General features: G+C 32.9%; 1 protein-coding gene across 1 annotated transcript; it reads right to left on the reverse strand.

The window, feature by feature from the left end:
- Positions 1–3,469: 3,469 nt before the first annotated feature.
- Positions 3,470–27,141, reverse strand: LOC128218760 (asialoglycoprotein receptor 2-like). Its single transcript, XM_052926451.1, has 4 exons — positions 26,985–27,141; positions 20,415–20,515; positions 14,044–14,134; positions 3,470–3,763 (listed from the first exon to the last, which is right to left on the reverse strand). Exons 1-4 carry the CDS (start codon positions 27,049–27,051, stop codon positions 3,555–3,557), a joined length of 468 nt encoding a protein of 155 aa, XP_052782411.1. The 5' UTR covers positions 27,052–27,141; the 3' UTR covers positions 3,470–3,554.

Genomic DNA, 27,141 nt, shown 5'->3' on the forward strand with positions numbered 1-27,141 from the left:
TACAATTTGATACCAAATTATTTTGTATAGCAGAGGGGTGCAGTAAATTTCCTTATTTTTCACATTTTTCTGCCTTGGAACCCAGACTATAATTTGATCTATAATAAGATTATATCATTATTATACTTGAACGCATTTTATATTGCTACAGTGCCATATATCAAAACATATACATTTTAAGGTAAGCCATCCATCATTAATACAAACAATTGCTCCTGGAAAAGTTTCATTTAAGTTACGAACTATTTTTAAACGTTTTCGTCGAGAGATTTTCATAATGGCAGGTGGCATTAAAGAAACAAGTATATACAACTGATATATAAATAGTAAAATTATTATTTTATAACTTCCCTTCATATATAATTTCATAATAGAAGCGTCATTATGGTGTTATTCAAAATTGTTATCCATGCAAAAATAATACATTGGCTAACCAATATAAATTAAACATAGAAATAATCTAGAAACGCACTAACATTGCTTTGCATCTTAATGATGAATGGCTTTATTTACCTTATTGCCTGTTTGAGCGCTATAAAAGTATACCTCAATACGTACAGCTGAATGTATGCAGTTATTAAGTTCTTATTTTAGATTTTACACGAATAATTTTCCTGTCTATTTCAATGTAAACATGCAACACAGATCGGGAAAAATGCCATTTCTAGCGTTTCATGTATATGGCATTCATAAAATGCCTTATAATTTAGTTTAAAGTGACTCGCTCATGATTTGCAAAATTCACTTTTTAATTACGAAATAAAGTCTGGCAAATCATAAGGATTGTTAAAACAAAATTACCCAAAGCTGGAACCCTTCAGCAAATGTTGATATTTGCTCAAATATCGTCTTTGAAGACGATTGAAAATCGATAACGGCTATGGTGTTGCGTGATTGGTTGATTGACATTACCACGTAATGTTATCAATGTAACCTTAACAGGTCAACATATCTTTAACTGTTGTTAAAGTCCCGCTGGCGGTGTGGATTAGTCGGCTGTTTTCTAAAAAAAATATTGACTTTACTGTCTTGGGTTCGAACCCAACTAAAACCAAAATACATTGTTATGCTATAACTGTAGATTTTCTGCAATTTCGATTATAATAGAGTAAAACAATGATAAAACAAGTGTTTTCAGATGCAATATCGGAAAACTAATTTTTTGGTCCAAAAAACATTAGCGAGTCACTTTAAAGCTAATTGGTTAGATGAGACAGCGACAGAATGTTATTTGAATCATGTAAAATTATATTTTATCGGCCTCATCCAACCTCGTATTGACAAATCTAGGCTTGTTTTGTGGAAATAATATATTGCCGATTTTGGACCATCTGGTGTCTAGCCTCTTATGGTGAATGTATTTGAATGCCGTCTCCAAATTTTGTAAAATCCAAGAAGTGTTCAAACATAAATTTGTATTTTAATACTGAAATGTTTTTCTTTGTCTTTGTTTTGTTACAGATTTTCCCTCCCAAGGAAAGCATCTCTCGTTTGTCTTTCTTACTATTACTAAGTTATGTGTCGATTGTTTGTTTAAGGTACAATGTCAAAGGCAGATTTAGAATCGGTTTCTCGTGGCGGACATAGTAATCGGCGTCGGCAAGCAGACGTTTCCATAGGAGATATGTGGCTTTCAACACGAACTCTTCTTTATCAGTTTTACAAGCCGTTCAATGAAATGTTGGCAAAGCTTTTAAAGGATTCTAGTTTTGATTATGGACTTTATTAGAGAAGGAAAAGATTTCAACTGAAAAAATGAGAATGTTTTCGCAAAATATACACGTTAGTGAACTTAACTCTTTTTTTACTTATTCTGAATCGTTAGTCACGCGGATGCCACGTATGACTGCTTTACTTACACTTAAGAACATCTTTCGATCATTTTAAGTTTAAAAATTGACTAAGACTAGAGGTGTTTTCATCGATAATACTGTCCAGATACAGCAGAAGGAAATGTGCTTATATTTTTGTTCAATCTCTCATGTACCGTACATATTTCGGTGACCGAATCCAACAACTACTAAATGGGGTTTTGCACTGATGGGAAAGTTTTACCGAGCTCAATCTTTTTTTAATCCGAAATGGAGCATTCTCGGCGGAAACAACTACTAAAATATAATTAATATACTTTACTAAAATATTCTGTTTTTATTTTCAAAATAACCAGACATTTGTTTCTTTTTATACTTTGTATAATGTTTGAACATAAACAAAATGATATTTTAATCTTTTTCAAGTCTATTTAAGATTTTTTTATTGCGAATCATAACAATTCAAGACGCCAGATTTGTCATTGGGCGTCACGTAGTATTGAGTTACGTACTATGATGAATTCAAGCACTGCATAAGCTTCAAAACCAATAAATATGGAAAGTAGTCAATAGTCTGAGATGGTATAACCATGCTGTGATATACTGTCATGTGATAATCAAAGGAAATAAAGGCATGCAACAATGAGTACGCACTTCTGAATTGTTGTAGTTTGCCCCATAGGACATTATTGATAACATTTGAAGATTAATGTAAAAACGTTCGACAGAACAATTAATAAATACATAAAATCTGAGGTGGCATTTTTTCAATGCATTCCAATACCAGATAAAAATCTAAGGTGGCATTTTTTCAATGCATTCCAATACCAGATAAAAATCTGAGGTGGCATTTTTTCAATGCATTCCAATACCAGATAAAATCTGAGGTGGCATTTTTTCAATGCATTCCAATACCAGATAAAAATCTGAGGTGGCATTTTTTCAATGCATTCCAATACCAGATAAAAATCTGAGGTGGCATTTTTTCAATGCATTCCAATACCAGATAAAATCTGAGGTGGCATTTTTTCAATGCATTCTAGATTAAAACGAACACGCTCCGATTTGACAAAAATCGTTCATTAAAATAAATCCTGTGTATTATATACAAGACAGAAATCTTATTAAATTCTGATTATCTCGAAGTCCGATTTATTTACACTTAATGTAATTTCGACTTAAACGAAACTAAACCAAATAAAACTACATGAACGACATTGCAATTATTATTTTTAACTAAATGAAATTTTAAGGAACTTTCTAATTCTATTTTCGCACTGGTTGCTGTGTTTATTATCAACGATAACTTTTAAATTTGATTAACGTCAATCACTTCTTTTGTAGGGAATATGAAATAAGTGCAAGAGGTCTTTAAACAAATGTTATGCACTATTGGTAATACATACACGTTGATGTATGTGTGGTTCTGTCGTGTAAGTGACTGTTGTGCATTATCCCTGTGCCCTAAATCAGGGTCTTCAGAATAGTTTGGCTACCGGGTGTTTCCTATATTTTTAATTGTATACTGTGTTTAAAAATGGAGGACTTATCAATTCCGAAAATTGTTCGATCTCAATACTTGTCATGCCTGTTTTCAATAATGCACATGTCAACCAATTTCATCTCAAAGATGTAAATTAAATCAATGTTTGAACGTATTTTCATGTTGAAGTATTATTTATTTGCCTGTGCTAATACAATAACAGTACATGTGAAATATGTCCCTGTAAATGTCGTAAGCAACTATGGCTTTTTCTGGCAAATGAATTGGTTCTCAGCTTTGCAAGCATCAATGGTCCATAGTCCTTTCTGATCGATGCTAACGCAGTTCTTAGCGGGATCTAAGGTCGTCTGCCCTCTGAAAAAGTTATTGTACGTCAGCCCCTTGCCGGACACTGTCGACTTGAATGTTCCGTCATCTTCGACATCATTGGCGTTTATCCAATATTTACCTGTAATTTTATACTATTAGATGCTATAACAATAGTATTATTTATATTAGATATGATAAAGTAAATTGACAATGTTTATGTATAACCTTCAATTAGCAATTTAAATTTCACCATTTAATATCGAAGCAGGCCCTAATATCACGAAAATACTTAAGTCCAATCTCAAACTCAGTCTAAAGACATTGTATCACATAACATTAAAATTTATTAAAAATCATATACTAGTATGTTTTTGTACAGTTTTATAAGCTCATTCTATCATAGAATATTCTGATAAAAGCCTTTGGTCGAATTCCAAGTTAAATATATTCTACAGCCAAAAATGTGTTTCAGAACAATTCTGTATTCTTACTCAAGTATATTTTTTGATCTAGCATTAGTTTTCTTTGAAATATTGACAAAATCTTTATATCAACACATTCTATGAGAAAATACTTTTTCAAAAAAGTATAAAACATGCACGATTGTGAACCATACTATGCTTTTATATTGTTAAATGAGTTGAGACTGAGTTTGAGATTTGACTTAAGTATTTTCGTGATATTGGGGCCAGGTCTACCCGTATATCTCGTTTCATGTATTTGCGTATCTGATGGTACAGTAACGTGATAACTTTACAAAATAAAATAAAACTGTGTAGATAATAAAAAAGCATGCGAAAGTCAGATTTTTACCGTAAAACTGTATTCTCTGGAGTAACTGATTAAGAAACAGTCGCTGCAGAACTCTCTTTCAATGGAATACATTTAATCCAAAATACTACATACCAGTTATTTGTACACGTTAAAAAGGTTAAGTCCACCAGCTTTAACTCAAAATGTAATATAAGCATAGTTTAACATTACTGGATATCGCCTTTCCGCTCGTCCGTTTTTTAAAGAATAAAAACGAGTCGACGTATTAGTCAGGGGGTTCAACGTGTTTTGTGTTTGCCGAATTTAAAGTGAGGGAAATGTGTGATGTGGAAACAAAATTCAGGTTAAATTATATTGTTTTTAAGAAAGCTGCAACAATAACAAAGCCTCAATACATGTGTTGATTGTATAGTTTAGAATGTTTTGAAAGAAATACCTATTTTTAAATTGTAAAAAAACTTCTTCGAAAAACAATGCAAAGATAAAATTGCTCAACTTGTACAATAAAACATGTCTCTAGGGAAGATTAACTACATACGATTCAAGGGATGTATGTACTACAAATGATTCAAAGGATGTATGTACTACACATGATTCAAAGGATGTATGTACTACACATGATTCAAGGGATGTATGTACTACACATGATTCAAGGGATGTATGTACTACACATGATTCAAAGGATGTATGTACTACACATGATTCAAGGGATGTATGTACTACACATGATTCAAGGGATGTATGTACTACACATGATTCAAAGGATGTATGTACTACACATGATTCAAGGGATGTATGTACTACACATGATTCAAAGGATGTATGTACTACACATGATTCAAAGGATGTATGTACTACACATGTTTCAAGGGATGTATGTACTACACATGATTCAAAGGATGTATGTACTACACATGTTTCAAGGGATATATGTACTACACATTTTTCAAGGGATGTATGTACTACACATGTTTCAAGGGATATATGTACTACACATTTTTCAAGGGATGTATGTACTACACATGATTCAAAGGATGTATATACTACACATGATTCAAAGGATGTATGTACTACACATGATTCAAGGGATATATGTACTACACATTTTTCAAGGGATGTATGTACTACACATGATTCAAAGGATGTATGTACTACACATGTTTCAAGGGATATATGTACTACACATGTTTCAAGGGATGTATGTACTACACATGTTTCAAGGGATATATGTACTACACATTTTTCAAGGGATGTATGTACTACACATGATTCAAAGGATGTATATACTACACATGATTCAAAGGATGTATGTACTACACATGATTCAAGGGATATATGTACTACACATTTTTCAAGGGATGTATGTACTACACATGATTCAAAGGATGTATGTACTACACATGTTTCAAGGGATATATGTACTACACATTTTTCAAGGGATGTATGTACTACACATGTTTCAAGGGATATATGTACAACACATTTTTCAAGGGATGTATGTACTACACATTTTTCAAGGGATGTATATACTACACATTTTTCAAGGGATGTATATACTACACATGTTTCAAGGGATGTATGTACTACACATGTTTCAAGGGATGTATGTACTACACATTTTTCAAGGGATGTATATACTACACATTTTTCAAGGGATGTATATACTACACATGTTTCAAGGGATGTATGTACTACACATGTTTCAAGGGATGTATATACTACACATGTTTCAAGGGATGTATGTACTACACATGTTTCAAGGGATGTATATACTACACATGTTTCAAGGGATGTATGTACTACACATGTTTCAAGGGATGTATGTACTACACATGCCTCAAAGAATGCATGTACTATACATCTTTCAAGGGATGAAATGTATTCCCCATATATATATATATATATATATATACTACACATGTTTCAAGGGATGTATGTACTACACATTTTCAATGAGAGTATGTACTACACATGTTTCAAGGGATGTATGTACTACACATGCTACAAAGAATTTGGTACTACACATGTTTCAAAGGATGTATGTATTCCCAATATCAAAGGATGTATGTACTATACATGTTTCAAGGGATGTATGTACTACACATGTTTCAAGGGATGTATGTACTATACATGTTTCAAGGGATGTATGTACTACACATGTTTCAAGGGATGTATGTACTATATATGTTTCAAGGGATGTATGTACTACATATGTTTCAAGGAATGTATGTACGACACATGTTTCATGGGATGTTTGTACTATACATGTTGCCCGGGATGTATATACTACATATGTTTCAAGGGATGTATGTACTACACATGTTTCAAGGGATGTATATACTACATATGTTTCAAGTGATGTATGTAAAACACATGTTTCAAGGGATGTATGTACTACACATGTTTCAAGGGATGTATGTACTATACATGTTTCAAGGGATGTATGTACTACACATGTTTCAAAGGATGTATGTACTATATATGTTTCAAGGGATGTATGTACTACACATGTTTCAAGGGATGTATGTACTACACATGTTTCAAGGGATGTATGTACTATATATGTTTCAAGGGATGTATGTACAACACATGTTTCAAGGGATGTATGTACTACACATGTTTCATGGGATGTTTGTACTACACATGTTGTCCGGGATGTATGTACAACACTTGTTTCATGGGACGTATGTACAACACATGTTTCAAGGGATGTATGTACTACACATGTTTCAAGGGATGTATGTGCTACACATGTTTCAAGAGATGTATGTACTATACATGTTTCAAGGGATGTATGTACTATATATGTTTCAAGGGATGTATGTGCTACACATGTTTCAAGAGATGTATGTACTATACATGTTTCAAGAGATGTATGTACTATACATGTTTCAAGGGATGTATGTACTATACATGTTTCAAGGGATGTATGTACTACACATGTTTCAAGAGATGTATGAACTACAAGGGATGTATGTACTACAAGGGATGTATGAACTACAAGGGATGTATGTACTACAAGGGATGTATGTACTACAAGGGATGTATGTACTACACATGTTTCAAGGGATGTATGTACTATACATGTTTCAAGGGATGTATGTACTACACATGTTTCAAGGGATGTATGTACTACACATGTTTCAAGAGATGTATGAACTACAAGGGATGTATGAACTACAAGGGATGTATGTACTACAAGGGATGTATGTACTACAAGGGATGTATGTACTACACATGTTTCAAGGGATGTATGTACTATACATGTTTCAAGGGATGTATGTACAACACATGTTTCAAGAGATGTATGAACTACAAGGGATGTATGAACTACAAGGGATGTATGAACTACAAGGGATGTATGTACTACAAGGGATGTATGTACTACACATGTTTCAAGGGATGTATGTACTATACATGTTTCAAGGGATGTATGTACTACACATGTTTCAAGAGATGTATGAACTACAAGGGATGTATGAACTACAAGGGATGTATGAACTACAAGGGATGTATGTACTACAAGGGATGTATGTACTACACATGTTTCAAGGGATGTATGTACTATACATGTTTCAAGGGATGTATGTACAACACATGTTTCAAGGGATGTATGTACAACACATGTTTCAAGGGATGTATGTACTACACATGTTTCAAGGGATGTATGTACTACACATGTTTCAAAGGATGTATGTACTATACATGTTTCAAGGGATGTATGTACTATACATGTTTCAAGGGATGTATGTACTACACATGTTTCAAGGGATGTATATACTATACATGTTTCAAGGGATGTATGTACAACACATGTTTCAAGGGATGTATGTACAACACATGTTTCAAGGGATGTATGTACAACACATGTTTCAAGGGATGTATGTACTATACATGTTTCAAAGGATGTATGTACTACACATGTTTCAAGGGATGTATGTACTACACATGTTTCAAGGGATGTATGTAATACACATGTTTCAAGGGATGTATGTACTACACATGTTTCAAGGGATGTATGTACAACACATGTTTCAAGGGATGTATGTACTACACATGTTTCAAGGGATGTATATACTACACATGCTTCAAGGGATGTATGTACTACACATGTTTCAAGGGATGTATGTACTATACATGTTTCAAGGGATGTATGTACTACACATGTTTCAAGGGATGTATGTACTATACATGTTTCAAGGGATGTATGTACTACACATGTTTCAAGGGATGTATGTACAACACATGTTTCAAGGAATGTATGTACTATACATGTTTCAAGGGATGTATGTACAACACATGTTTCAAGGGATGTATGTACAACACATGTTTCAAGGGATGTATATACTACACATGTTTCAAGGGATGTATGTACTATACATGTTTCAAAGGATGTATGTACTACACATGTTTCAAGGGATGTATGTACTACACATGTTTCAAGGGATGTATGTAATACACATGTTTCAAGGGATGTATGTACTACACATGTTTCAAGGGATGTATGTACTACACATGTTTCAAGGGATGTATGTACTACACATGTTTCAAGGGATGTATATACTACACATGTTTCAAGGGATGTATGTACTACACATGTTTCAAGGGATGTATGTACTATACATGTTTCAAGGGATGTATGTACTACACATGTTTCAAGAGATGTATGAACTACAAGGGATGTATGGATTACAAGGGATGTATGTACTACAAGGGATGTATGTACTACAAGGGATGTATGTACTACACATGTGTCAAGGGATGTATATACAACACATGTTTCAAGGGATGTATGTAATACACATGTTTCAAGGGATGTATGTACTACACATGTTTCAAGGTATGTATGTACTATACATGGTTCAAGGGATGTATGTACTATACATGTTTCAAGGGATGTATGTACAACACATGTTTCAAGGGATGTATGTACTATACATGTTTCAAGGGATGTATGCACTATACATGTTTCAAGGGATGTATGTAGTACACATGTTTCAAGGGATGTATGTACTACACATGTTTCAAGAGATGTATGAACTACAAGGGATGTATGTACTACAAGGGATGTATGTACTACAAAGGATGTATGTACTATACATGTTTCAAGGGATGTATGTACTATACATGTTTCAAGGGATGTATGTACTACACATGTTTCAAGGGATGTATGTACTATACATGTTTCAAGGGATGTATGTACTATACATGTTTCAAGGGATGTATGTACTACACATGTTTCAAGGGATGTATGTACTATACATGTTTCAAGGGATGTATGTACTACACATGTTTCAAGGGATGTATGTACTATACATGTTTCAAGGGATGTATGTACTACACATGTTTCAAGGGATGTATGTACTACACATGTTTCAAGGGATGTATGTACTACACATGTTTCAAAGGATGTATGTACTATACATGTTTCAAGGGATGTATGTACTACACATGTTTCAAGGGATGTATGTACTAAACATGTTTCAAAGGATGTATGTACTATACATGTTTCAACGGATGTATGTACTATACATGTTTCAAAGGATGTATGTACTATACATGTTTCAAGGGATGTATGTACAACACATGTTTCAAGGGATGTATGTACTATACATGTTTCAAGGGATGTATGTACTACACATGTTTCAAAGGATATATGTAATATACATGGTTCAAAGGATGTATGTACTACACATGTTTCAAGGGATGTATGTACTATACAATGTACTACACATGTTTCAAGGGATGTATGTACTATACATGTTTCAAGGGATATATGTACTATACATGTTTCAAGGGATGTATATACTATACATGCTTCAAGGGATGTATGTACTATACATGTTTCAAAGGATGTATGTACTACACATGTTTCAAGGGATGTATGTACAACACATGTTTCAAAGGATGTATGTACTATATATGTTTCAAGGGATGTATGTACTTTACATGTTTCAAAGGATGTATGTACTATATATGTTTCAAAGGATATATGTACTATACATGTTTCAATGGATGTATGTACTACACATGTTTCAAGGGATGTATGTACTACACATGTTTCAAAGGATGTATGTACAACACATGTTTCAAAGGATGTATATACTATATATGTTTCAAATGATGTATGTACTACACATGTTTCAAGGGATGTATGTACTATACATGTTTCAAATGATGTATGTACTACACATGTTTCAAAGGATGTATGTACTACACATGTTTCAAGGGATGTATGTACTATATATGTTTCAAGGGATGTATGTACTACACATGTTTCAAGGGATGTATGTACTACACATGTTTCAAGGGATGTATGTACTACACATGTTTCAAGGGATGTATGTACTACACATGTTTCAAAGAAGTATGTACTATATATGTTTCAAGGGATGTATGTACTACGCATGTTTCAAGGGATGTATGTACTACACATGTTTCAAAGGATGTATGTACTATATATGTTTCAAGGGATGTATGTACTACACATGTTTCAAAGGATGTATGTACTATATATGTTTCAAGGGATGTATGTACTACACATGTTTCAAGGGATGTATGTACTACACATGTTTCAAAGGATGTATGTACTATATATGTTTCAAGGGATGTATGTACAACACATGTTTCAAGGGATGTATGTACTATACATGTTTCAAAGGATGTATGTACTATACATGTTTCAAGGGATGTATGTACTATACATGTTTCAAGGGATGTATGTACTATACATGTTTCAAGGGATGTATGTACTACACATGTTTCAAGGGATGTATGTACTATACATGTTTCAAGGGATGTATGTACAACACATGTTTCAAAGGACGTATGTACAACACATGTTTCAAGGGATGTATGTACTATACATGTTTCAAGGGATGTATGTACTACACATGTTTCAAGGGATGTATGTACCATACATGTTTCAAGGGATGTATGTACTGCACATGTTTCAAGGGATGTATGTACTATACATGTTTCAAGGGATGTTTGTACAATATATGTTTCAAGGGATGTATGTACTATACATGTTTCAAGGGATGTATGTACTACACATGTTTCAAGGGATGTATGTACAACACATGTTTCAAAGGATGTATGTACAACACATGTTTCAAGGGATGTATGTACAACACATGTTTCAAGGGATGTATGTACAACACATGTTTCAAAGGATGTATGTACAACACATGTTTCAAGGTATGTATGTACTATACATGTTTCAAGGGATGTATGTACTATACATGTTTCAAGGGATGTATGTACTACACATGTTTCAAAGGATGTATGTACTACACATGTTTCAAGGGATGTATGTACAACACATGTTTCAAGGGATGTATGTACTACACATGTTTCAAGGGATGTATGTACTATACATGTTTCAAGGGATGTATGTACAACACATGTTTCAAGGGATGTATGTACTACCCATGTTTCAAGAGATGTATGTACTATACATGTTTCAAAGGATGTATGTACTATACATGTTTCAAGGGATGTATGTACTATACATGTTTCAAGGGATGTATGTACTATACATGTTTCAAGGGATGTATGTACTACACATGTTTCAAGGGATGTATGTACTACACATGTTTCAAGGGATGTATGTACAACACATGTTTCAAGGGATGTATGTACAACACATGTTTCAAGGGATGTATGTACTACACATGTTTCAAGGGATGTATGTACTACACATGTTTCAAGGGATGTATGTACTACACATGTTTCAAGGGATGTATGTACTATACATGTTTCAAGGGATGTATGTACAACACATGTTTCAAGGGATGTATGTACTACCCATGTTTCAAGAGATGTATGTACTATACATGTTTCAAAGGATGTATGTACTATACATGTTTCAAGGGATGTATGTACTATACATGTTTCAAGGGATGTATGCACAATACATGTTTCAAGGGATGTATGTACTATACATGTTTCAAGGGATGTATGTACAATACATGTTTCAAGGGATGTATGTACTATACATGTTTCAAGGGATGTATGTACAATACATGTTTCAAGGGATGTATGTACTATACATGTTTCAAGGGATGTATGTACTACACATGTTTCAAGGGATGTATGTACTATACATGTTTCAAGGGATGTATGTACTACACATGTTTCAAGGGATGTATGTACAATACATGTTTCAAGGGATGTATGTACTACACATGTTTCAAGGGATGTATGTACTATACATGTTTCAAGGGATGTATGTACTATACATGTTTCAAGGGATGTATGTACAACACATGTTTCAAGGGATGTATGTTCTACACATGTTTCAAGGGATGTATGTACTATACATGTTTCAAGGGATGTATGTACTACAAGGGATGTATGTACTACACATGTTTCAAGGGATGTATATACTACACATGTTTCAAAGGATATATGTACTACACATGTTTCAAGGGATGTATGTACTACACATGTTTCAAAGGATATATGTACTACACATGTTTCAAAGGATGTATGTACTACACATGTTTCAAAGGATATATGTACTACACATGTTTCAAGGGATGTATGTACTATACATTTTTGAAGGGATGTATGTACTACACATGTTTCAATGGATGTAAGTACTATACATTTTTGAAGGGATGTATGTACTACACATGTTTCAATGGATATATGTACTACACATGTTTCAATGGATATATGTACTATACATGTTTCAATGGATATATGTACTATACATGTTTCAAGGGATGTATGTACTATACATGTTTCAAGGGATGTTTGTACTACACATGTTTCAAGGGATGTATGTACTATACATGTTTCAAAGGATGTATGTACTATACATGTTTCAAGGGATGTATGTACTACACATGTTTCAAGGGATGTATGTACTACACATGTTTCAATGGATGTATGTACTACACATGTGAAAAGATGCGTATACTACACATATTTCAAAGGATGTATGAAGTCCCCATATCAATGGATGTATGTACTACACATATTTTTAAGGATATATGTATTACACATGCTTCTAAGGATGTATTTTCTCCTCATGTTTCAAAGGATGTATGTAATACAATTGTTTCTGGAGATGTATGTGCTACACCCCAAAACTAAATAAAAAGCACTTTCATATTTTGGTATTTCAAACCCACTTATGCACTTTGGAACGCCCTTAGCGTGCCATAAACATTTTGTTTTTAATGATTCAGGAATCATACGAAGTATTGGCAATAAACCTCGCCGCAGTGAACCTACGTGTAACCAACTATATATTTTCATAATTATGATTGTGCCAACTGTCAGGAATTTAATATTTAATAGTTTATAAATTTATCTGACAGTTGAAGCTGCCGGATGGACTCAGATTATTGACAAATATGCCAATCACCAATAAACTGAACGTTAGTGTATGAGATAGCAGGTTGATGTGGTTCGGCTGTGAGCACAATAAAGAGAGCGCTGTAACTTCAATTGTCCTTGACGTAAGTGTGGACGTCCTTTGTTATACAAGTTTTTGATCCTGATAATTAAATCCTTCGGATAAACCCCTTCATTAACATGGGTAAAGACTTGGGCAGGGGCCTTTCAGCACATAACACGCAAGGTAAAATACAAAGCCATGCGTTTTTGTCAAAGGAAAACAGATCAACATACCTCCGAATTGTGTGATCAGGTTGGCCAGTCGTACATTCATATGAAAGTCAGAAACATCTACCAAGGATGATCCCATCAGGTGACAGAAGGCCTGAAAGTGTACCGTGTAATTAAATGTATAAAGTTAGCTGGTATAAAATTGATATGAAAAAATTGATAGTGTGATGATTTGATATTGTGATATTGATATATGGTTTAGTATTTTTCTAAAGATTTATGGACACCGTGCTCTATAATGTAAATTATATATAATAGGTTCACCCAAGAATGTTGTTCAAATGGAACATTCCGGTTTGGTCTCATGATGTTAGTTAATATAAAAGCAGCGAGAGGCATAGGTATGGAAGGGTATTTAAGTAAAAAATCAATTCATGTACATGCATTATTCTTGTATGTAAATTACATTAATATTATGGTAAATTTATATTCTATCATGACTGCTAACATGTGTATTCATACTAGTGACATGTGTATTCATACTAGTGACAACTGCATAGTCTCAAATGGTAAATCGACATTCTATTATTATTACCAAGATGTTTATGCATGCTATTGCGTGTAAATAATAACCGTCTTATTCGTGCATGTAATTGAGCGAGTTCATTGTGTTGCTTCATTACTTCTGCATGCAGCATAATCAAACTTTCCTTCAACATGTAGATTCTAATGTTAAAATTGCACTTCTACCTTATATCAATTAGAAATACACAAATTCAATGTTCTGATTTTTGCAATATAAGCACTCATAACGCACAAAGCATTGTGCATTGTGTTATTCGAGATATGGAAGGGAACCAGTAATAAAAAAACAAAATTCTAGCGCAAATTGCTATAAACGGGAGGTCACTATGTCAAGCATCTTCATAACTTCGGGATTTTCCGTGACGAGACGGTGCATGGATTAACATTACCCGATTCCTACAGCCCCAGATAATACGATGAACAACGACGATAACAAAACAACATATATTATATACACGTCGTATGAGGTAAATATCAATAAACATACATTGTACATTGAAAAATTACATTAAACAAGCCGCAACATTCCTACATCTTAATCAGGAGTATATATTTGTCCAAATAGAAGTTTATATTTGTCGACCGCAAGCATGCAATTCGGATACGTCAATCCGGATACATTGGACTTGAAACTTGTGAGAAAGTTTTAATGTTTTACTTGCAACTTGTGCGAAAGTTTTAATGTTTTACAAATTGGGTTGTAAATGACTCATCGCAAACTGGAACAATGACTATTTATCTCACAGTTTCTATATAAATTTAAAAATCTGAAGAAGCAAAATCGTTCTACAGTGTTCAAGGGAAATCGACATTGTCTGGTCAGTGCAAATCTTATAATCAATTTTAGTTTTGCACTAACCGATCGGTATAAAGTTCTGTTTAGACGTAAATTGTACTTTTATGGAGATATACCTAGTGTAGGACAATGATTTGAACCCACGTCTAACTTGCAAGACTGGCCCCCCTTACCTAATCTGAGCCTACTCTGCCCCTAAACCAGCTCTTTTTACGATTTTTGATATTTTATGTGGCTGGTGTAGGGTCAGAGGAATTTCTATAGTGAAAATGTGGGACTTTGCTCCCCCTCGCAGGAGAGGAACTTAAATCAATATATCTCTGTAACCATGCATTGGATTAATATTTCAATGTTACAAATATATTATCAATATATTTATTAACCTATCTGAACTTTAACTTTTGTTTTTTAAACCATTAGGTCTTAGTTAGAGGCAATCCAATTCAGAGTTATCTGACAAATCAAATGCCTCATGTATAAATGTACTTATGCCATACATATTTGCTGTAACCTTTACCACAACATATCTGAGGTGTACAAAACATTTTTTTCTGTTCAGATAGGTTCAATAATATCTAGATAACAGATGCATAGTGTTAAAATGTTTATTAAATGATGTTTTACAAAGATATAGTGGTTTAAAGTTCCTCTCCTGCGAGGGGGAGGAGAGTCCCACATTTTCACTATAGAAATTCCTCTGACCCTACACCAGCAACATGAAATATCAAAAATCGTAAAAAGGGCTGGTTTAGGGGCAGAGAAGTCTTAGAAATTATATAAATTCATGCCGTTACTAACTGAGCCACTGTTTACTCTGAGGTCCCCAGCTAGCTCAGTTAGCGGTAGAGAGCAGGATTTCTAGTGTCACAGGTTCAATCATTACCAGGTATATATGCATTACTGGAAAAATAATTAAATATCTAACCAAGAAATCACAAATGGAGGGGGCAAAATTTAGCTCAACTATTATTGGTAAATACCGCCAAGACACACAAGCTAGGACACAAAGACGCTAACAGTAGTGGGTAATCTATTTCAAAGCTTTAAAATATGTACTGAAAGACATCAATTATAATGTTTTAGTCCGTCAAAATCTAAATAACGTGTTTTAATAGTGTTAAATAGTCCTTGCATATTATGAGTGCCATGAGAGGTACTGTTTCATAAGAAACACTAACAGTTAATTGGTTGACGACAAACCTAAATAACCACTAGGATTTAGGGCCAGGGTAGGGTTAATAAGGGTTAATAAGATCAATTTCTACTTGATCCGGCAAGGTTAATAACATAGAAATAGACATTCTAAACCAGTAAAGACAAAGGGGAACATTTGGTTGAGACTTTGAGCCCTTTCTACATTTTTGTAATTATTACAAACAAAAACGATTTTAACCGGTAAAAATGATTTTATGTGATATTTTTTTTAGTTCTTAACTGCTTAATACCTATTACAGTGCTTTAAAGTAGCTTTCCCTTAAAGTTGAGGTGTCTTTGCATGTCCTTGTGTGTCTTAGCGGTCCTGAGGTGGCTATTTCACAAAGATTATTTGCAATGGTTCTTTTGTAACCCTTTAATAAGTTGAGCGATGTAGGACCACTATGTCTCTTGTCTAAATTAAAGATGGGAAGAGCCTAACTTGAGCTAAAATGAGTTGGAATATTGAAAATCAGTAAAACATTAAGCATTTTACTGTTTTAATCTTTTGAAGTTTGATCATACGATTGACTTGAGCATGAACAAATTTTCATATTTACAGGCCTTATCTGTTTATCCAGATTTTTTCTTATTATCTATCGTAAAATATGTTGTTGTTTTTTAAATTTATGATAGACAATAAGAATTATTTATATTTTTCTTATTTGTCCTATAATTACATGAAAACACAAGTACCGGGTAGTAAGTTTCTTACAGTCAATCATGGTTTTTGCTTTACTGTAATTATGTATAATTTGTTTTCGTATTGTCTATCATAAAATATATTTATTAAAATTTATGATAGACAGTAAGAAAAATATTTCATGATAGATAATAATGAAAATAATTCCTGATAGACAGTAAGAAAAAAATTCATGATAGACAATAAGAAATATTTAATTTAAACATATGTATTAAAATTTATGATAGACAGAAAAATATTTCATGATAGACAATAATAAAAATAATTCATGATAGACCATAAGAAATATTTTTCATGATAGACAATAAGAAATATTAAAAAAAAAATTCTTATTGTCTATCATAAAATATGATAATATTTATGATAGACAGTTAGAAAGATATTTCATGATAGGCAATAATAAAAACAATTCTTGATAGACAGTAAGAAATATTTTTCATGATAGACAATAAGAAATATATATTTCATGATAGACAATAAGAATATTTTTTCTTATTTATCATTTACATAAAAAAATATTGTCTATCATAAAACAATTTATATTATTTTTATATTTTTTATATTTCTTAATTGTCTTTCCTAAACATATATATTTTATTTATTTTCTAATATAAAATGAATCTTTCATACTGGGATTAATCTTATCAATAAAAAAAATAGAAATGAACATTACTGTTCATTAACCATTGTTTATCTGCCATCATATGGCTTCAAGATAAGTTTAATGAATTTTATTATAATAATAAGGTAATAAGTGATACTGGTTATGAAAGTTTATCTTAAAAGCAGGGGAGAGTTCAGGAATAGACGTTAGAGAGGGCATACCTAAGGGGCGTACTCCGCTCCCCAAGAAAGGGCATACCTAAGGGGCGTACTCCGCTCCCCAAGAAAGGGCATACCTAAGGGGCGTACTCCGCTCCCCAAGAGAGGACATACCTAAGGGGTGTACCCCTCCCCCAAGGGTCCGCTAGACGTAAGCAATTTGTGAAGACATCAGAAAGACATACAAGTGAACATAACACATCGGTGGCCTTCAGTAGTGGTGATATTGACTTCATGGCATATCTTGCACATGTTCAAGGATTGCGTTCTGCTACAAGACTGGAGAAAATAACTTTTTTCTCAGTTTTATGGCATGTATGCTTTTCTTGTTTTCAACAAATATCACACGGATGATGGATACATTTTCACCAGTATTGGAAATTGTTGGAAGACGTGGAAACTGTTGTTTATATACGGATGAAGAAACATCAAGAGGACATAATTAAAGGAGGTTGCGCTGTTTGAATTTGTTGTTTTTATGAGTTCACATCGCCTGCACATGATGGCATTTGAAAGGTGTAGTTTATTAATTTCCACTCCTTTGAGATAGAATGCAAACTTTGAAGACTTTAGTGATGGGGAATGTGCCGGGTGTGCCATCCCCCCTCCCACGGAAGCGTTTGTGTTAACTGTTGGTCATTGCAATTGCTCATTGATCTGTGATAGACTGCAGACTGTGAGCAGAAATTATTGATTGGCAATTGAAGCCAATTCTATTTCTTTCTCACTTACACTTGTTTGATCAATGTACTTTTCTTTATATTATCAAAGAACATATTTGATGCAAAAAATAAAATATATCAATTGATTTTGTTAATATGTACCTTCAAATGTCCATAAAAGAAATGGTATATGATAGGGTTATTTTTGTATGACATACATAAATATCAATTAAAATATTTCTTTGATAGACACTAACAACTTCGTATTAAAAGGTACATATTATTGAGATGCGGACAACAGTTTCATAAACGTGATACTTTTAAGCCTAAAATCTGTTTGCTCAATAGCCTATTTCGTCAAGCTAAATAATCTGTGATAGACAACAGTTTCAACGTATTTATAAACGTTGCACTAAAATAGTTCATGATAGACTCCTAAAAAAGTATGGAATATACTATAATATAGTAATATTGCCTTTCCTTTTATAACATAAAAGTAAAAAAAAAATATCACGACAAAGATGAACGACATTAATAATTCTGATGGCCTCAAGCAGGTCCGATCATAATTTAGGATAGACAACTGGGCCGACCTGAGGGAACACGCTCCTCGCGGTAGGAATTTGCCGTGGTATTTTTTTCAGGTAACACCGGTGCGCACCTTGCGAATCACGGAAACAACCGAAGATAATGGTCCCCAGCTTTATATGAATTTAGCTTCGTCACGGATTTATACAAATGCTTGTTGTCTACTGCTTGCTGGCTGTGTTATAGTACTGGATGTTTTCGCTTAGCATAACCTTAACTTATTAATTTGAATTATAAATAAACTATTCGTTCAGATTCACGCAAGCAGTTATTAGGCAGTAGTCAGCAGACATTTGTCAGTCTGTAGATAAAATCTAAAATTAACAAGTTTCTAATATATGGCAGCAATTTGGAATTAAGAAGTAGTAAAATCTCTAAATGTGCGTAACATTTGTATGAATGCACATGTAAGCAGTAATGATAGAACAAAGATTTACCATAATATCAATGTAATTTACATACAAGAATAATACATTCATATGAATATCATATATGGCAGCTATTTGTAACTAAGATGTAGTAACATCTCTAAATGTGCGTAACAATAGTATGAATGCGCATGTTAGCAGTAATGATAGAATATAAATTTACCATAATATTAATGTAATTTACATACAAGAATAATTCATTTATATGAATTGATTTTTTACTTAAATACCCTTCCATACATAGGAATAGTCAGGTGGCGGATCCATGGTCTAGTGGGAACACTTGACTTTAAATCCAGGGGTCGCTGGTTCGAATCCCCGGCGAACGACTTACAAAGAACTAATCGTCTTCCGGGAAGGACGATAACTGAGGGTCCCGTGTGACGGTGCTATACACTGGTGTACATTTAAGAACCGGGGTAGATCTAACATTGGTTATATTCTGTGCACTTTGCTAAAAAACTAATATGACTAACACTCTTAAAGGAGCACTCGCCGAATGGGCATTGTCCGAGTGTGAGTATAAATAAGCTTTGTGTTGGTGCACTGGAGCGTATCGTTTAGCCGTGTATAAGCCAAGCAATGTGTTTTATATTTGTCAATATTGTGAGATGTTTGGTCATTATAGATATGAATACTCTAACATTACAACTTACATGAGCATTTATCCACGAAGCCTTCTCCTGCTGGCTGAGCCAAAGACACGTGGTCCGTTTTTGATCAGTCGCGTATTGGTTCCATTTGGTTGGACATTGCACTTGAATAATGAAACATTGGTCACGTGTCAGTACAACAAAACACATTTAAACAGTAAAAATACTCCAGATTTCAAGAGAAACATAAAGGTCGTGGCCAATTTGAACAAAGAAATAACAGTGTTAACGGATGATGCCAATGCATATTTTATACAAATTAAACACTTGAAATGTGAATAAATAAATCTTATCAAGTATACATCATAACTGTTATAAATAAGGTTTATATTTTTCGCATCCTATATATGAATATAAATCTACGTGTATGTTTAACTGACAGGCAAACGTCATCCTAATACCGAATAAGCATATATATACAGCAGCTATAATGTATTTGTTATTCAAATATACATATTTCATACTAGAACACGTTTAATTATACTTTGGTTTTCTTATTTTAAAACATAACAGTGTAAATAATTTACAACCTTCATCTATGTTTGCACTGTCTCCATCATTTCTCTAGAGGATACATAGTAACACGATAACTACAACAATTGTCATGGATAACCAACAATGGTTTCATACAAATTAACATATAGCAGGGATAAAACAGATACATGCATGTATTTGTCATTTAACTTAATGAAGAATTAAAGTAATCCCAAATGCAAACCATGCAAATCACCATTAATAAACTCAAATAAAGCAAAACAGAAATAAAATGTTCAACGACATAAACATGTGTCATAACTGAATTAAACTGTGAAATGATTTTTACTCTTAATCGTAATATGTAATGTAGTTCCTCCATTCCCTTTGTATGTTGTTAGAAAGTTTGGACTATTTTTTAAATTTTCCTCTCTTTAAGAGGCTCGTTCACCGATTATATATTGTCAACATTCTTTTTTCGTTTAGTTGACCTCCTATTATTAATAAAACAACAAACAACAGCTGGTAGATACCGAATTGAACAAAGTTGGGAAATGTTTAGCCCAAAATCATCAATTTACATAGCGCTTTTCGGCAAAATCCAGCAATCCGGAACTTATTTGAACTGATGTTTTATCATTGTTATGACCATTTTGTTACATTTTACATGTCTGGCCCAATGAAATGTTAACCCCTACAACCCTAAAATTTCATGAAGATAGATTCTGACGTTGGAGTAAGTTATGTCTTTTTTAGCGTCTATGTTATTGTTAAATGACATGAAGTAAATTCTGAATGACTAAGAATTAGTGGAGTGAGCGTAGCAAACGAGCCCTTCTTAATCATTACGATATAACTAATAACTAGTCATCTAACTGACTTAGAATACAATCTCATTGGCTGATCGGATGATTAGTGTAGTTCGCTGTGTAATCTGCACTGGAAACATTTAATTGACAGATGAGGGTGCGATCAATTCAAGGCAATCATCCTAAAATCATGAACATGAGCTAAAATAGACGTGTACAGCGACCGAATAGTTGTGTAATTTTGAACACCATAACATTATGTTCGATATGCAGGGACGTAGCTAGAGCCAATTTGATGTGCAGGCACAACAGTATGGGGTCCGAAAAAAATAAAAGCTTAGCTTGCAAATGGTGCGTTGTAGCGTGTATCAAGAGGGGAAATAGGCTTAAAAATCAAAGACAAATTAAGGCTTTCGATTAGTTTATCCAAATCAATTGAACATTTTTTTAAAGTGACATATTGATATACAGGCCCGGGCGGAAGCTACGATGCTGTTATTTAAACTTAAAATTATCTTACTGATCTTTTGCATCGTGGTTTCTTTCTCTACATGCCTTTTTATATTTTACATTTAGTTTTATAATTTGTCCAACGAGTGTATTTGGTATTAAAAACAACTGAACAGATGTAGTTTTATTGTTTATCTTCCATTGCAAAGTAAGAATATCGTATATAAAATCACAAGGAAATTTACATACATGCAATGATGAATGATTTGAGCGGAATTGACGATGTCACCACTGTAATTATTGTAAAAACATACCCCAAAAATGTTATGAATCTATTTTTTGACCGAAGATTAACCAAGCCTTTTTGTATTTTAGGTGCGCTCTTCTCTTATTTTCCATAAACCTGACGCCAAAATATCACATGACTACACATTCCTATATGTGAGAAACTGAGTAATGTGCGGAGTCAGTGGGCAAAATAGTTTTAAATCTTAACGACCATCGGCCACGATGTGCACAGATTGGCAAAAGCAGCCTTTCACCTACACTTTATATATATATATATAAAAAAAAAATGAAATTACGATCGCATGCCAATATCAAATTCTAATATAATTCAAGATGATCTATTTCAAAAACATTTCCGAATAATGATTATCAGCTTAACTTCTTCGTTTTAAACGGGTTGCTGTGTTTCCTGCTGCTTTTTCAACGATAACATATTATATAATAATAATAATAATAATAATAATAATAATATTATTATTATTATTATTATTATAATTATTATTATTATTATTATTATTATATTGTTAATAATAATAATAATAATAATAGTACGGCAGTATTATATCAACATATATCTGGTATCGTTCACCATTATTACTCTTGCAGCAAACCAAACGATGGGGACCGTTTCGGTAGTTTGAATATTATTCTTGCCACTCTTCTTTGCAGACTTTTTTTATTTACATTGTATCCATTGCCTTTGCCTTAAATATGACAAAATATTGTATAATGGAAGTATATATGAGTTATAGAACTTATATTTCATCTCATCAGTGAGATAATAAATGATTTTCTTTAATAGTGATACTTTTGAGTTCACACAATGTTTAACTGTGAATGCCATTTGAGATTATTATTAATATAGTGCCTCGTAGTTTTTTGGCATTAACTATTTCTAATGAAGTTTCATTTATTGTATTATGCAATTTGGATGCTTGGTTTGTTTTAAAGACTGTTCCAATTGGCCATGCATTTTCATTCAACTAGATGTAATGACATATTATTTTCATTGCTTCATTCTTCTATGCAATTTAAATTTATTTTAAGCTTGTTCTAACAAACAAGCACCCGTCTCATGCAATGTCGAATCATCTGCAAACATATCTACATGTATTTTATCATTGCATAAAGCAATGTCATTGATAATGATTATGAAATAATAATGACCCAAGTATGGACCCTTGAGGTACTTCAGAAGTAATAGATCAAATTGTTTATTTCCCACTTCACTACCTGTTTAGGATAGTTGAGTATGATGGAAAAAGCTGATTTATTGTCTAAAAAATGGTACAGTTTTAATTTGTATAAGAAAGGTTTTCGTGATCCACTAAATAAAATTCTTTCCTGGGATAAAGAAGAAATACAGTTCCAATAGTTTTACCGTTGACTTCATATCTAATCTACGCATATATCCGACTAGTCAAAGCGCTGGGACAGGAATGTTTTTCCCCTTAACCCCGATTGTTAATTATATATTATATTAGTTCTATGGAAGTAAAACAAAACTTGTTTAGGAACGTGTCTTTCAAAAATCTTCGATAATATATAGAAATAGATTTATTTTATTTATCCTCTTTGGAACCTGACTTAAATAAAAGAAACACATGTGCAGTTTCTACTTAATCAGGAATTATTCCTTTTCTGATGCTATAATGTAATATAGAGACAATATTTGGTGCTACTATACCCACAAATTATTTAATTATAGGGCCGATTCCATCAACTCTGGTAGATTTACGTATAATGAAGTTTATAAATAATATGTTTAACTTCAAAGGGAGTTAAGTATATCCAACAAAACCTTTTATATCCAAGTTTTACATTTAGTATTTCTTTAAAGTGTTCAAGTGTGAACGGTGTTATTTCAAGTATAGTTGAAATGTTTATGAAATGTTTATTTCATTCATTGATTATGTTCAGTTTACCGTTATTCACTTTATCATCCAGAGGGTGTTGAATCGCGTCTTTACGGGGTTCTCACAATGGTGACCACGGGTCAAAACCGATGTAAACATTCAAGTAAATTACGTTAATTTCTAAATAACTTTTTTGACGGAAAATATATGAAAATATTTCTTAGCCTATAAAAGATAATGCTATTTTCTGTTTTTATACGTGTGATATATTTAAGATTTGCTTGTATTTTAACGGATTTTGTAGAACGATGCAACGCTGTGTGCGCCGTGATTCTTTGCATTTCTTAGTAATAAGTAGTATTTAAGAAGTCAGACTTGCGCTAAAAGACTGAGTTTTGTTCATTACTTTCATAAAAAGAATTGTTTGTAAATTGTCTTTTAGTTCTAGCAATACCTATCGAAATTTCAAGAAATGCTGTTGATAGAGTGAATTTTATACATGCTATTGTTTACGTGAATTCTTCTCAGCTAAATAAAGCAAACTATATTCAATCGGTACGCTTTACAAAATTATCGTTACTTGCTTATTTAATTCTATATCATAGTTTGAATTGATCTCTCAACTGTGACGATAATGCATACAATATAAAACTGTTATTCCAAATATTCTTTCTTTCATAGAATTAATCTATATCTATCCATTTGCCCGATTTGAAAATGTAAAAAATATACCCTTAGTAGGCCGCCATGGGAAGTCCCAAATTCTCATCGTCTCTCTGTAGTAGACGGAGGCGGCCTACGTAGGTTTCAACAAATGTTAACAAAAGGTGAAAAAAAAAACCAATTGATGAAGTAATGAAAACAAAATATACTCCAGCTAAATCCGTTCCATGTACATTCCCAAGTAGAAGAAAGTCGACAGCCAAGAAACGATTACATTCAATAACAAAATCGCCAATCCAGTAGGTTAGTCTTATCCTTGCCCACACTCCAGTCATATCCCCTGCTTCGATAAAGGTCAAAATATCTTTATTCAGGAGATATCAGGTGAATAATTTTGTTGTAAATGGTAATTGATTTCATCCAATTATGCTGTATATTTAAGTAAGCAATGTTCCTGGTACCATCGGGGAAGGTATTAATTTCCTTTTTTCCCATTTTCACATGTCGTTTACCTCCACTCGCCTTCTAGTCGACCGGAACTTTCTCTCACTTCCTTGTTAAAAGTATACATGGCTTGGACGATTCTCTATGCATCGAAATAGTTTTCCATTTCCGTCGTTCCCTGGCACAACCCGTCGGTCATTTTTCTCCTGTTGTTGTACAGCATGTTGTCCGCATTTTTGTACGTCGTTTTTACGTCCGCTAGCTGGCTGGAATACATCCGCATGGAAGCCATTGCCAGTTCGTCTTTTAACATCGTCCGGACGATGGAGTTCGAAAACCATTCGATGTGTACCATTTTCCTTGAGTTTCATGATGGGATGGAATAATATATAGTTCTTATCTACGGTGTTGTTGTTGCTTGCTTGTGAGTTGTTGTTTTTTCAAATCATTTATGTTTGACGGTTGTGGTAAGTAGTTTAATGTCCCGATAAACTGTCTGTAGGCAATCACATGGCATGTTATAAATTTATTTTCATTAATATTTTGGCCATGTTTAATTTCCCTAATATTATCAACTGCTGAACTCTGCATTTCTGAGTCGTAACTTGACCGTTTCATTTTCAGCATGACAGGCATGTCGTTTTTTGCATAAAAATGATAAATTGTAAAATAAAACTATAAAATGTGTTTGATAAAAAACAACCTTTATAAACAAAGAATTGTATAAATTGATTAAAGAAAAAAACATCAAGATACAAAAAAACCTATGTCTTTTACTGTTAGTACAAGCATTTGGACATTTATAATGGTTATTTAATAACTTGTCCCCTAACTCGTAGGCTACGTTTTTTATATAGCTTAGTTTACGAACCGTAGGACCCGATTCATCAGCTCAGAAAAAAAGTTTTGGAGAATGTTTACCATATTTAATATAATCTAATTAAATGGGTAAACTTGAAAATTCAGTGACAATTTATTACATATAACAGTATGAATGATATAATGTAGGAACTGTAGGTAACTCAACTATACGCTTTGTCTTATTACCTCGTTTTGCAATTGATATAGCTTTTAATTGAAATATTTTATGAAAAACTTATATTTAAACGTATTGGTATAACTTCCTAGTAACAATATAAAAAATATTAGTATATAAAGCAATATGGTATTCTAGGCATTAAGAATGTCACGTGATATGCAGATTTACTATTGACGATGTGCGCGCTAAAGTTAGTCTATGCATTCGGTTTTATAGCATGTTCATTATCACGTTAAATGCATTTTGTTAAACATTTAAAAATGTCATTGACAAAAATATTAAGATAAGTCATTTGGATATACATTCATTTCGATAAGTTTACATTACTAAAAAGTATTGGGACTGGAACTTAAAACATGAAGGATATAGAGGATATTTGAGGTTAAATTTAGATAAATAGATGAAATTCAACGTTACTTTTATGAAATATTTAATAACAATAAAAAAATACGCAACGACTTCCAAAAATTGATTTTACATAAAAAATAAGAATAATTGATAGTTTCAAGTAACAAATGTTGTACAAAATAAGGCTTAAAAGTATCCTTACCTTGTGCTTTTATAGTTGTTACACACAATAACGTTAAAATAATTGCGCTTGTCAGCTGTAAATCCATTGTGAAAAGTTTTCTTGATAATGCGTTCAAATTTGAAATAACGTTTTATTTATACTCTTGTTAAGGCGTATCTATCAACATAGACGTCAG

The sequence above is a fragment of the Mya arenaria genome, chromosome 15 (genome assembly GCF_026914265.1).
Source record: "Mya arenaria isolate MELC-2E11 chromosome 15, ASM2691426v1".
Lineage (NCBI taxonomy): Eukaryota > Metazoa > Mollusca > Bivalvia > Myida > Myidae > Mya > Mya arenaria.

What these genes read in the sequence shown, in the direction of transcription:
- LOC128218760 (XM_052926451.1), bottom strand. Translation starts at nt 27,051, where the DNA reads ATGGATTTACAGCTGACAAGCGCAATTATTTTAACGTTATTGTGTGTA. An exon ending in CTTCGTGGATAAATGCTCAT is followed by an intron (nt 14,135 to 20,414) that starts GTAAGTTGTAAT and finishes GTACACTTTCAG; the next exon opens with GCCTTCTGTCACCTGATGGG. An exon ending in CCTGATCACACAATTCGGAG is followed by an intron (nt 3,764 to 14,043) that starts GTATGTTGATCT and finishes ATAAAATTACAG; the next exon opens with GTAAATATTGGATAAACGCC.